Source organism: Notechis scutatus, chromosome 2 (genome assembly GCF_049901735.1).
Source record: "Notechis scutatus isolate UNSWTSFEM ecotype Mainland chromosome 2, rNotScu1.2, whole genome shotgun sequence".
NCBI classification, from domain to species: Eukaryota; Metazoa; Chordata; class Lepidosauria; order Squamata; family Elapidae; genus Notechis; species Notechis scutatus.
This window is the reverse complement of record NC_142010.1, coordinates 123,532,544-123,545,563: the sequence shown is the minus strand read 5'-3', so window position 1 is coordinate 123,545,563 and position 13,020 is coordinate 123,532,544. Positions and strand designations below refer to the sequence as shown.

At 36.7% G+C, this 13,020-nt stretch overlaps 1 protein-coding gene and 1 long non-coding RNA gene across 3 annotated transcripts; one reads left to right on the top strand and one right to left on the bottom strand.

The window, feature by feature from the left end:
• Positions 1-549: 549 nt before the first annotated feature.
• LOC113428080 (ABC-type organic anion transporter ABCA8A-like) lies at positions 550-11,431 on the top strand. Its single transcript, XM_087956060.1, is given in 9 exon segments — positions 550-629; positions 811-902; positions 1,396-1,553; positions 1,857-1,932; positions 2,709-2,807; positions 3,829-3,965; positions 7,963-8,042; positions 9,864-9,919; positions 10,899-11,431. Coding segments are annotated over 8 exon segments (741 nt in total). The 5' UTR covers positions 550-629; positions 811-866; the 3' UTR covers positions 10,998-11,431.
• On the bottom strand, positions 1,547-10,716 carry LOC148132223 (uncharacterized). 2 transcript variants are annotated; one of them, XR_015747735.1, is made up of 3 exons: positions 10,460-10,716; positions 3,634-4,056; positions 1,547-2,067 (listed from the first exon to the last, which is right to left on the bottom strand). It is a non-coding gene; the product is annotated as an uncharacterized LOC148132223 (long non-coding RNA). The 2 variants fall into 2 exon arrangements; XR_015747734.1 differs by having other exon boundaries at positions 3,904-4,056; positions 10,460-10,714.
• Positions 11,432-13,020: the final 1,589 nt, after the last annotated feature.

The following is a 13,020-nucleotide window of genomic DNA, read 5'->3' as shown; positions in this document are numbered from 1 at the left end:
TTATTGTGTTCCTTTAATAATAGTTGCATTCACTTAATGACCACTGCAAAAAAGGTATTAAAATTGGGTGTGTTCACATGGTAATGGCTTAATGACCAGCACAATTTACATCCATAATTTCAGGCTCAATTATGGTCATAACTCAAGAACTTATGTGTCCCTTGGACACCTATCTTTCCATGCCAATTTCTTGTGAACAGCTTGGCAATGATTAAAAACCAATAAATATCAAACATGTTAATCAATGTACAATACTGTCTTGATTGCACATAGTATTCCCTTTCTCTCTTTCTGGCCATCATTTTTCTTTGTCTTTTTAAATAAACAAATGATAGATATATATCTGTATGTGTGTTTGTGTGTATTATATATACACTCTGTGTGTATATACACATACACACACATATATACATACATATACATGTATATATGTATACACACATACACACACACACACACATATAAATGTCTTTCTGTCTCTCTCCTTCTCTTTATTTAGAAACCAGTTATCATTGTCCACAACTTGTGCAAAGAGTACAGATATGGGAAGGCTTGTTCTACTTCATGTTTCAAAAGGCAGCAGAAGAGAAAATTGGCTACCAAAAATGTTTCTTTTTGTGTTAAAAAAGGTAACACATCCCTCAAATGTATTTAACTTAATAATTAGCAGCCATTTGATGAGAGAAGGCCATGCCTCTTTGCTTTGAACCCTACTTCTTAGGAAAATAAAAAAAAATAACTGAGATTCCTTAAAGCAGCATATATAATACATTTTTAAGCTATATTTTAATAGCAATAGTTTCTTTGCAGGAGAAATATTAGGTCTTCTGGGACCAAATGGTGCTGGTAAAAGTATAACAATTAGCATGATAATGGGAGATGTAGATCCAACTGCTGAGCAGGTATGTGTAACTTTTACTTTAGAAAGAAAAGCATATTATATTTATGTTATTTATTATTGTATGGTAACACTGGTGATCCAGTTTAGGAAGGCAATAGCAATATAATTGCTTTAAATAATATTACTGTAATTTATCAGAGAATAGACAAAGAAAAGGCAGACCCATTGAAAAAAATCTATCTATTAATTTATCACAGGAGTAATAATTGGAGGGAAAACTTTCTGCGGAGCTTCCTATGTTGCCTTCATTGCAACTTAGTTATCCACAGTCCTTATGATCTGCCATATTGCCTGCTTCTGCATTATTCATATATTATGCTAGATCTCCTCTTCCTTCTTGGACTATATCAAGAGCTTTAATAAACTTACTGATTTAATATAAATGAAAGTCCTTGTTGATCAGAAATGCTCCTTGTCACCTTTTTGATATTTCAAAGTATATTCTTACATTGGACAAAAGCAAATGAGATCCTTATGCTACCTATTTGGAACAGGTGCAGATCAAAGGAGCTACGACAGAGGAAAATGCTGCTCTTGGCTACTGTCCTCAGGAGAATCCGCTCTGGTCCAACCTGACCATGAAAGAACATTTGGAGATTTTTGCAGCCATAAAAGGGATCAGGAAGGATGATGCTACAATGGCCATTAATCGGTACTGAGAGCCCAAGATATTGTTTTTATTATAAAATTTATTTCTCAAGATTTTTCTTTCTTAGGAGTTGAATTTCTCAGGCTGCATGTCTGAAATTAACAATACTCTGGAAAGTATGAAATTGCTTTCTGAGTAATTAGCAAACAACAGGTATTTTTACGTATCTGAATAACATACATACATACATACATACATACATACATATCCATTCCTGTTATTTTATTGCAGTGTGCTGTGTTTTGCAATTGTCATACAAAGAGCCTCACATAGAGATTAAAACAGCAAAATTTCCGCTTTTTTCAGAATAGCTCGAGTTCTAGTCCTCGAAGAGCATTTTAAAAAGACAACTAAGACATTATCTGCCGGATTAAGTCGAAAAGTAAGCTCTGTGATTGTCTATATTTTAGCTACAGGTCTTGTGATACCATATCCAGCTGTGCATTGACATTCCTCCTTTTAAACTTCTCCCTCAATGCAGTTTTTGTCCAGCTTGTCTGCTCTCTGAAAGTATTTCCTTAAAATAAAAAAATGAAGTTGAGAAAAAAAGAGACGGGGCTGAAGATAAGGGAGGAGGCCCTTTGGCACGAGGAGCCATGCTAGGACACCATGGATATCTGCATTTTATGCTGGCAACACCATGCATAACTAGAATTAGTATGATGTGCTCCTTGCTTAAAAAATATGTCGCTCTTTCGCCTGACTAAAGGAAAGGAGACCATGCTAAAGAATGACACACTAGCGTGTTCCCGAGTACTCAAGCCCAAAAACCTCTAAACTGACTTATTTCTTTACATAGCATTGTGATTCATTGCATTCCTCCACCGTTTTCTGAAATTCTGTTATATTGCTGTAGGAATCATGTAGTATATTAAGATTCTTAAATAAGACACCTTAAAAATCTGAGCACATAGACAACCATATAGAACAAAACTGTACATGGTTAAGAATAATTGGATAGTGGTTTTTAATGTCCTGATTTACATTATGCAGTTCAGTTTGTAAAGGCTGCATTTTCATGTTTTGTTGGTGGGCTGCAATAGCTGGAAGCTCTATGGAATTATAAATTAAGCCTGCACTAATTTGCCCCAAGAGACTTGCTGTAATTGAATAACTTTCCTGATAATTGAGGGTTTAATATAATTTCCCGCATTTCAGTTGTGCTTTGCTCTGAGCATGTGGAGTAATCCTACCGTGTGGCTACTAGATGAACCAACCACTGGCCTGGATCCCAAAGGAAAACACCAAGTGTGGTAAGTGACCTGTGCATTGAACTTTTAGGAGTAGGTTTGCACACTTACAGTTGTACTAAAAATGCATTGCCAAACTCTTATATTTTATATCTCAACAATCAAGTATGTATTGTTTGAATTAATGAAAAGTTTTTGACAAAATTCCATGGGGATGTGATTTCCACTCATACCTCTTGTAGCTTCTTAGTGTGCTGCTAGAAAATGTTATTTTTGTATCTGTGTTTGTGATGAATCTCAGGCTTTCTAGAGACACCCAGCTGTCTTGTATTTATTCATGATTCCAGGGATTAAAAGAGATTGTTGCAAGGCTTTCAGTGTCCTCCTTTTCCAATGGAAATGCATTAGGCTATTTCTCATTGAAACTGCCAAGTCATATAAAATAAAATAAAATATAAAATAATAAAATAAAATATAACCAGCCAATCTTGAGATTTATGAAATGCCCATTGATATCATGCCAGTGAAATGGAAGGAGATAAGACAATTAGCTATTTGTCTATCTTCACCATTCCATTTGAAGAAAATGTCTCTTTCAGAGGTCCTTAAATCTAGAGAGTCTCCAGGAATAGCACAGACCTGATACTAATTTTAGTTTATTTATTTACCAACTTTCTACGCTGACTATCATACTTGCATACTTGCGTGACTCTTTCCAATTGCATTTGAAATTATTTTAAGAGCTAGGAATAGTTACATATCCTATGGATCTAGTGCTGCTTTGTTCATGTTCCTGATACATCCATGAAGTACTGACTAAAATGCATTAATCTTAATCTTGCCTGTTTTAAAAATACACAATCTAACCAATAAGGAAAAGAAGCAAGTTTTACCATATTCCATAAGAGTGATGCACAAGCTGAGGCACTTGTTCTGATTTCTCATCCATCTCTTTATACCTCTTTATATTATGCTCATTTAGATTTATTGGGATTAGATTCAGGCATTCTAGTGTTCTGGCTAGGATGTTCCACTCATCAATTAAAGCTGAATCATAGCAGAATTCAGGTTTCCTTCATTTTCATCAGCTGAATGGTTTCTTTCGGAGAGCAATTCACACCATGCTGCAGAACAAGGATGAAGGTGCCATTTTGATCACTCACCACATGGAGGAAGCAGAGGCAGTGTGCGACGGAGTAGCTATCATGGTGTCTGGACAGCTCAGGTAGGTTTTCCAGTGCATGCTTTCTTTGTTGAGCACATATGACTTTCTTGTACTTTTTCTCTTCTTGGTTATGATGGATGAAGTTCAAACTCTGAAACAGAGTAAGCAATAATGGAGTTCTTGAATGCCACAACACTTTTAAGCATTACTTTGAAGAGAGTTATGGTAATGCACTTAGTAATTTATATTTATATTTTATTACTATTTCATCTTAAATCGTATTTTGTCTAGATTCCATTTTAAATTGTATTTTATCAAGTTTCATTTTGAATTGCTTTTATTAAATTTTAGTAACAAATTGTTGCTGGAACTTTGTACTTTGATATGGCCCAAGGGCTAATCAATAAAGACTTATTATTATTATTATTTTTATAGGAGAAACCTTCTATGTGCACTGATTCTCATATGCAAATAATTTCTGCATGAAAAAAGGATACAGACTTTACTGTATGTGTCCTCTGATGTTAACTTTGAAGATTACTCAGAAGTTGTAGTTAGTGGAAAGTGCAGCAGTGTACATAGAATATGTTATCACAGATGACCTCTTGCTGTGGGGTCTGATGGATACTCTTCTCCTATTTTGCTGATTAATCAAAAACAAACTTCAAGTGAAGAACAGATGTTAGTTTGCTTAATTGGAATGTTGCCCCAAAATGAGTTATGAAAGTTAAATTTGTTGTGACAACTATCTGCTGATATCCCCATTTAGGAAAAAAAGAAAGAAATAAGGCTCTTTCTAGCCCCTTTCCCACTTAATATTTAGGTAGCTAAATTGTGTATACTACAACTAAAAAGAATTCTACCTTCTTTATGGTGGACAATTTAGGAGTCCTTTTTTATGCTGATGATGTGACTGTTTTTTCTTTGACCCACATTGGTCTTAGAAAAAATCTTTAAGCCCTAGTGATACATTGTAGGAAGTTAAGATACACAAAACTACACCAAAACCAAAATAATGGGATTTGTTGTTACGGAAAAGAACTTGAACAATACGAACTTTAGTGGCAGATAAACAATAACATTATAGTCCAAGTATCATCTTTCAAATACCTTAGTATAGAATTTTAACTTTTTGGTATCTGGTGTGAACAAATTTAATCTATTTCTGATGAGGCTAACAATAGTGCTAAAGCCAGTCTACATTCCTAAGGGTGCTGTTTTGTGTTTTGTGTTGCTCTTCAACCTTAACAATCAATTTTGAAACTGGGATGATCCTGCTGGAATGTGAAAATCAGCTCTATATCTGGCTTAAGCTTCATCTTTCCAGTGATTCTCTATCCATCATAAATCTTTTTGACACTTTTTCTTTTTCTAGGAAAACTAGAATCCACAATGATCTATGCCAATGCAACTCCTAGTGTCAAGCTCTGTTGGGTACGAGACTATTAAGAGTCATAATCCAGCACCCTATGTTCAGTATAACTTTACAAATAGATCAAAGTCATCTAGATAATTAATACTGGAGGGATATAAACAGGAAACCCTTCTCTCCATCAAATTACTTATGTTGTGCTATCTATCCTACACACAGTAGAGTCTCTTTCTTTGGCCTGCTTTCATCGCTTGTCCTTTGTGATATTGGAGAGAAGGTGTTTTGCTCTGTTTTTGCAGAGCAAACCTGTTACTGTGATCTGGAGAAACTAGAGCCCCTACTCCACATATTCCTCCCATCTCTTATTTGTACAATGTGGATCCCACCGTTATAACCCCTCCACATGCTTATTTGTTTGTTAAATTTATTTGCCAGCTATCTCACTATGAGGCTACTTATACGGGTTACGTTGCACATGTTCCAATCAGGTTTTTATTTGTTTTATGTCATCGTAATGAAATCTTAATATCTCCAACTTCTTGAAAAATTTCTTGCAGCTGCCATTGCTTCACACAGGAGCATTCTGTTGTTATTCTGCAGATTTATAACTGCAGAAAAATGTGTTTATAATGTTGGTTTATATCCTTTTGTCATATATGATTAGTAGTAAAATATATATTCAATCTGTTTCATTTTAAATCCTCATTTTTTTTCAACTTACATTTCTTAAACTACAGTACATTCAACTTACTGGAATATCTCTCTTGACATTCTTAATTCTCACTTCCACATAATAATGGGGGCTTCAGAATGTTCTTACTAGTTTTAGCATTATGAGTGAATCCCAGCCTGTCAACTTTCAGCAAACCATCTTTTAGCTAGGAAATTCCTGTAAATTTGCAAGGCAAGCTGCTCAGACTTATTTAGTCCACGTCACTCAAAACAGAGAGTTCTTAGATGTGAATTGGATTGAAAAGGTAAGGAAAAAACATATCAAAATATAACAGGATTCCAAATATCAGATATAACATGGATTGAGGCACGTGAGAATGCAATGGAAAATAGGGTATGACTTAAAGGCATCTCTCCCAGCCTCTCTCCAGTTGCAATTGTTGCCTGACAGCTCAAATGATAGAAGATCTGATAGAAGAGAATATTTGTAGTTCAGGTTTGAACTGAAGGGTTTTTGATGCTCTATGAGCTTTATTGTTTTCTTGCAGATATTTCATTACCAAACTACGTATCATCATCAGTGGTTACAGAAGAGCACAAGATCCCATGTTCCTTGTACTCCCATGCACTTAATCCTTTCTCCTCTCTACATGAATTTAGCAATGCCATTGGAAGTTCAATGGCCTGATATCTTTTAAAATCAGCCTGTGGGGGCATGGATCAGAATAGTGCTACCCAATAACAATGTGATGCCATACATTGTATGCTGATATTTTGTTTTGGCAGGTGTCTGGGTTCAATTCAGTACCTGAAAAGCAAATTTGGAAAAAATTATTTGCTGCAAATAAAAGTAAAGGGGGTAGAACAAGGAGATCTTGTGAATACTCAGATTCCACAAGCAGCTCGTCAAGAAAGGTAACAGCAACATTTATCTACAACTGGACTGAATGCTTAAAATTGTTTCAAATGGAAATCCTTGTGCTTTTGGGATGGTTTAACTGAAGAATAAAATTCCTCTTCTAAAAAAATTAATCTCCTATTAGGAAGATTTTGCTTCTGAGGACAAAGTCATTTCCTTGATCCAGATGGTCATGCTGTATGTTTTGCCTGGTAGATGTAGTTGCTTCTCAAAATTAATTGCCATATTGTGGTAAAGATGGAGATGTACAATATACTGTGGAAAGCCAGTTTGGTCTTCAGGCTAGAAAGTCGAAGACTGAGTTCTAGTCCTGCCTTAGCCATAAGTGCCAGCTGGGTGACTTTGGGCCAATCGCTCATTTTCAGCCCAACCTACCTCACTGTTTTTGTGGGGAAAATAGGAGGAGGAAAGTGTGTTGGTTATGTTCAACACCTTGAGTTATTTGTTAAAATTAAAAAGGTGGGATACAAATAAATAAAATCTTTGTTACTCCTCCCTGAACAAACTGCACCTTTATTTTTAAAGTTTCTATATATACAAATTGGGTCGCTCTGCCCAATAGTCAATAGGTCAGAATTATCAGTGATGCAGATTATTGTTTATTATTGTATAGTATCTTGGTTTTAATTGCCTTCTAGAAAGTTTTAATTTTTATTGATTATTAAATTTATTTGCCACCATCTTGTTTTAAAGCCACTCTTGGCATCTTACAGCATCAAAACATTAAAAACATCAGGGATAAAATGAAAGTACAATCAAAGTAGTTACAAGATGGAGAAGAATGCAGCTGGATGGGGGGAAGGTGGGATTGGGTCTTAATTAATCAACCTCCTCCAGTGTGATATTTCCCCATTATCACTGAAAAAGCTAAAGTGGTTTCCAGGGACAGGCTATTCCATAATATTGAGGCCCACACAAAGACACACTTTTTAATAGACTCAACCCCTCTCATTTCCAGAAAGTGGGGAACCACCAATAATTTTGCCAAGGAAGATCAGTTTGAATGGGCTGACTCAAGTTGGAACAAGCAACCCCGGAGGTGGCATTATTATTTCTCCTCCCCTTAGGATATTTATGGTTTCACCTATTTTTAGGATATCCACTTTGTTGGTCTACAAGATTCCAATGGAAGATGCACCACCTCTCTCTAAAGCTTTTTCCATGCTAGAAAAAGGTAAGTCTCAAAGTATTATGAAATGTGAAAACATAAACTTCAAATTAGATGGCATCATCTGATCCTTTCCTTGCATGAAGGAAAATAATTTTCTCACCTACCAGGTATTTTTTAAAAAATCTTTAGTATTTCTGGACATCCATCAACAGTGTGAAATTTGAATTTGTTTATTTGCAATCATCATAAATACATGGCAGTTGTCAATGTCTGAATTTTCATCATGTGACCATGAAGATGCTGCAATGGTCCGAAGGGTGAAAAACATTCATAAGTCACATTTTTTGCAATGCCATTGTAACTTCAAATGGTCACTAAACAAATGGTTGTAACTCGAGGATGACCTGTAATTACTTAAGAAGCAGTCCAGAACTGCAGGTCTAAGTTCACCATTCATGATCAAAGTCAGGAACTAGTTATTTTTCTCCTTATTTATGAATTCCGGTATCATCCACCATTCGGGAATATGATATTTGTTTAAACTGATGGAAAATTAAGAAGAGATGATAATATTTTTAAAAAACCATATATTTTTTCCACCCAAACTTCCCATCTTCTTATATGATTTACTCAATGGAAACCTGTCTCTCTTTGAACAACCAAGGTAACTCTGAGAGAAATAAATGACTCCTAGTCCATGTGCCAGAAAACATATACATGTTGAACTGTGTGTAGTTTTCTTGAGGACAGAAGCAAACTGAGTACAATGTGTCAGAGGTCAGCTGAAATATTTTGTTTACTGCAGCACCTTTCAGTTTGTGCAGCTTAGAGTAGGATTTCCCAAACCAGGTGCAAGTTTTCATTACAAGCCCAAATCTCCCTCCCTAGTGGTAATTTTAGTCAACAGGAATACATCTGCAAATTTCTGGAGTTATTTTTTAGTCCAGAGGAATGATAGCAATAGATCTGCGTGACAGATCTTACTTCAGAAATTCAGTCCTTCAGCGAGTTTTCAAAAGTCAATAGGAGCAAATCAGGAAGGTGAATAAACACAGTACAGACCACCATTAGTAGAAGGGCCACCTTTCAGAGATTTGAAACTGGAACTTTTAGGAAACTGAATCTCTCTATATGGGTGTTCTGTCCTTATTGCTGAGGTAAATGTAGCTATAAACTCCCAGGTTCACTTCTTATTAACATGATGTTTTATCATTCCTTGTTGACATCTTATGCTATTTTGCTACTATGTGGTTTCTACTATGCGGTTCATTCTAGGGAATACCCCTTACCCTGAGGGGAATCATACACTCTTACAGTTCACTTTATTTGGTAACTTGCCTTTAGGATGACTAGATTTATTGATTATGTTTATGTTACGATTATGTTTAAGACAAATGAATAGACAGAGAAATGAAACCTTGCAAAGTAATGCTACAGCAGCCCAATCATATTTTAAAGTACCATTACTCTTTTGCAATGTTTTGCAAACTGGGCCTTACAAGGAAAGCAGCTCCCTGCAATGCGTTAAAACAACCCATTATTTTCAGGGAGCTGCACAAGTCTGAAAAAAGGATGCTGCTACTTTAAAGAGTCGACTCATTCATGTGATGCTTAATCAGACACAGCATTTTTTCAGACTTAAGAAGCCAGGCTGCTTTAATGAATAGCACAGAGTTGGGTGTTCCTAGTTGTGTGAGGTCTAAGGCAGATGTTCCAAATCAAAGTATGCACAGTTCTAATCTTTAGCCTGATTGTCACTAGTAGTGATTATGTAGTTGCTATATGGGTGTTGAGTAAGGAATGAATATGCTATGCACAGAAGACAAGCAAAAATGTTCCATGCAAGCCTAAATCAACCAAGCCTACTTTTCCCCCCCTACATAGTGAAACAACTGTTGAATCTCGAGGAGTACAGCTTTTCTTTGAACACTTTGGAACAGGTAATCCCTTTAAATAATACCCTTATCTGATAGAATTTGTGGGGATTCCCTCCCTCCCCCCCAGATCTTACAGCCTTATCATGGCAGAAGGGTGCTCCTGGGAGGGGTCCAAGTGAAGAACACTAGTAGAATATATGTTCTACTATGGAGTGACCCTGTGTTCTCCATAGAGTTGCTCAAGGCATGAAGGCATTCCAAAGCAGCCCCCTATATCTGGCCATAGTGACCTAGAAAGATGTTTGGAAGCAGATCTGCTTCCTACTGCTTCTTAGTGGGCAATGGGGAATCACTCATGTATTTTATCAAGAAAACCATATGGATAGACAAGATAAACCGACTGATGATATAGTGCTGGATGACAGGCCCCTTGATTTACCTATTTATTTATTTTTAAATTATATTGCCATCTACTCATTCACAGTGACTCAAGGAAGTTTACAGGAGATTAAAAACACAATATACAAGAAATAATAATAAATAATAAAAATAATAAAATAATAATCCCCATCCTCCCACCTTGTTGACAACATGTACTCATACCAGCCATTTAATGAGCTCCATCCCATTCTGGGTTCCCCAGGCCCGCTGGAAGAACCATGTCTTCAGTGCCTTCTGAAAGAGTGTCAGAGTGGGGGCCAGTCTACTTTTTGAAGGGATGATGTTCCAGAGGGAGGGAGCCACCACAGAGAAGGCCCTTCTTCTAGCACCAGATGTATCTTGTTTGGGATGGGACCTGCGATATGCCTTTCCTCCCCGCTCTAGTGATAGGATGGCACTTCATCTTACTGAGAAAGGGCTGAAAATATTTCAGAGTACTAACGATGTTTATGATGCAGCTACATCATCCAAAAGATCCTTCTTTTACAAAAAGAACTAAAACTAATATTTTCCTAGGAAAGATAAATATTAGGCAACTGTTATCTCTTATACCATTCACCCATCATTGACTAACTTATTAAACATTGTCTGCTTTATGTAGGTTTTCCTAGAACTTTGCAAAGAGCAAGAGCGAGATTATTTTGATTTGGCTCCGAATACAACTTTTGATTGGAAGAAACTTCAAGAAGGTGATCTCTAAGTCGTCAACACATTTTTTTAAAAAAAAGAACAGTAATGACACAAGCACCGATTCCTTGATCTAGAAGAGAGAATATTCTCTAGATAATGGGGCTTATAATCTGCTACTTAGAATGGAAGTCTTTAAAGAAAAGGCATTATGACTAACCCTTATATTAGCCACATCTAGAAAATTTACAGTTCCGGAAAATTTCAACCAAGAAGAAAATGACTTTTTCTGTATTGTTTTATGTTTCAGGAACATAAATTTCACCTTTTATTGTGGATGTAAATTAAAGTATACATAATACTTTCAAATATATACTTTTAGATCTGCTCTCCTAAATGTGTACAGATATATTTTTCAGACTAAAATATGTAAGTGCCTTAATTCTGATAAATATGATATATACAGTATACTCAAAGGTTTATATGGCAAATAAATTGCTGCACTCCAAATATCTAGGCCTCTTTCTCTCCTTTATCCTACATTTTTAAGCTTGCAACAGTGAAAAACGGAACACAGAAATATCAACAGTGCAGAGAGAAAAAATGAATTTTTTGAGGGGGAGAGATGCCGCTTCTTCATATTGTTAGCAATACTGAGAAACAGAAGAAAGCATAGAAAACTTTTTATTTTGTTCATCAGAAGTGGGATCAATATTTGTCAGAGCCTGAGCCAGAGAAGCAAATAACACTTCTCAAACCCTACTGAAAATGAAGAAAGCTCAAAAGCAATCAAATTATGTTTCCTGTATGAAGTACACATTTCCCTAAACAGTAGAGTACAGCAATCACTTCTTTCAGACCGGGCTCTTCCCTCAAATTATGCCCTCCCCGGGCTGAAGCAATTTATCTGGCCTGGGGCCTGTTGTGCTCGACCAAAGGCTGTGGTGGGGGGCAGCACAGGCACGGGGGTGGGGGGGGGGGCGGCGTGGGCAGAGGGAAGTCCTATCCGGAAAGCACTGCAGTGGAGAGAAGCAGCCGGGTTGAACCTCCGGCGTGTCTCAGATCTTGCAGTCGCTTCTTCCAGCCCTTGGTGTTGGGCGAGCCTCAGTCGCTCACGGAGCCACTCCATGGGCTCTCCAGGTTGGCAGCCGCTTCTCTCGGCTGCTGCTCTTGCTGGGAGAGCACAGCAAAGTGAAATTTAGCAGCCCTGAGCCACCGCTTTCCTCTAAGTCCCATCTGGAAAGCGCTGTGGTGGAATGCTGCTTCTCTCCACTGCAGTGCTTTCTGCCCTGGGGAGACATTGTGACCCCTAACCGCATTGTTTAATTCTCCACACTGGAGCCAAAAGTCATCCAGTGAACTTCCAGTGAGCTCTTTATCTGTGGGTTGAATAAAACACATCCTTAAATTTTATTCCAAAGCTGTAATCATTACAACACAGCAATTTTTGTAGGTTTTGGTATCTCATGCACTTCCTGCCATTTATTATTGCATTATAAAATTTCACAATGTTCTGGATGTTAATTTACCAATAGAAATAATGACTGGAAACAAAAAACACTCTGTGTAACATGTCATCCTCCATGAAATATTTTCTTGAGGTAACAGTTGCAGTTTGATAGTGGATACTATCAAACCATCTTCTTATGTTATGCCAGGTCTTTCTCAGGCTGAGTTCTCATTTACTGATTTGGTATGAAAAGTCAGCATTTCACATACATTCTTTGTCACATCTCTGACACTTCAAAAAATGTTCTTAAAATGGACACAATTAAATAGGATTCTTCTACCACACATATTTGGAAAGGGGCAGATTACGAGAGCTAGTATAGCTGTAACAGAAGAAAAAGCTGCTGCTTTCTTGGCTACTGACCTCAGGAGAAAGGATAGCATAAATCTCCAGGTGTTTTTCCAGATATGAAAGGGATAATGCTGGATTTATGCTGCTCCTATGGCCATGAATTGGTATAGGCAAAAATACCCTTTTAATCATGAAATCCCTACCATAAGATATTTTATTGCTTTTTGATATGATCCGCTATTACAGTACCATGCTGTTATTTTCTTTTATATGTTTGCAGTTAGAGTATAAGAAA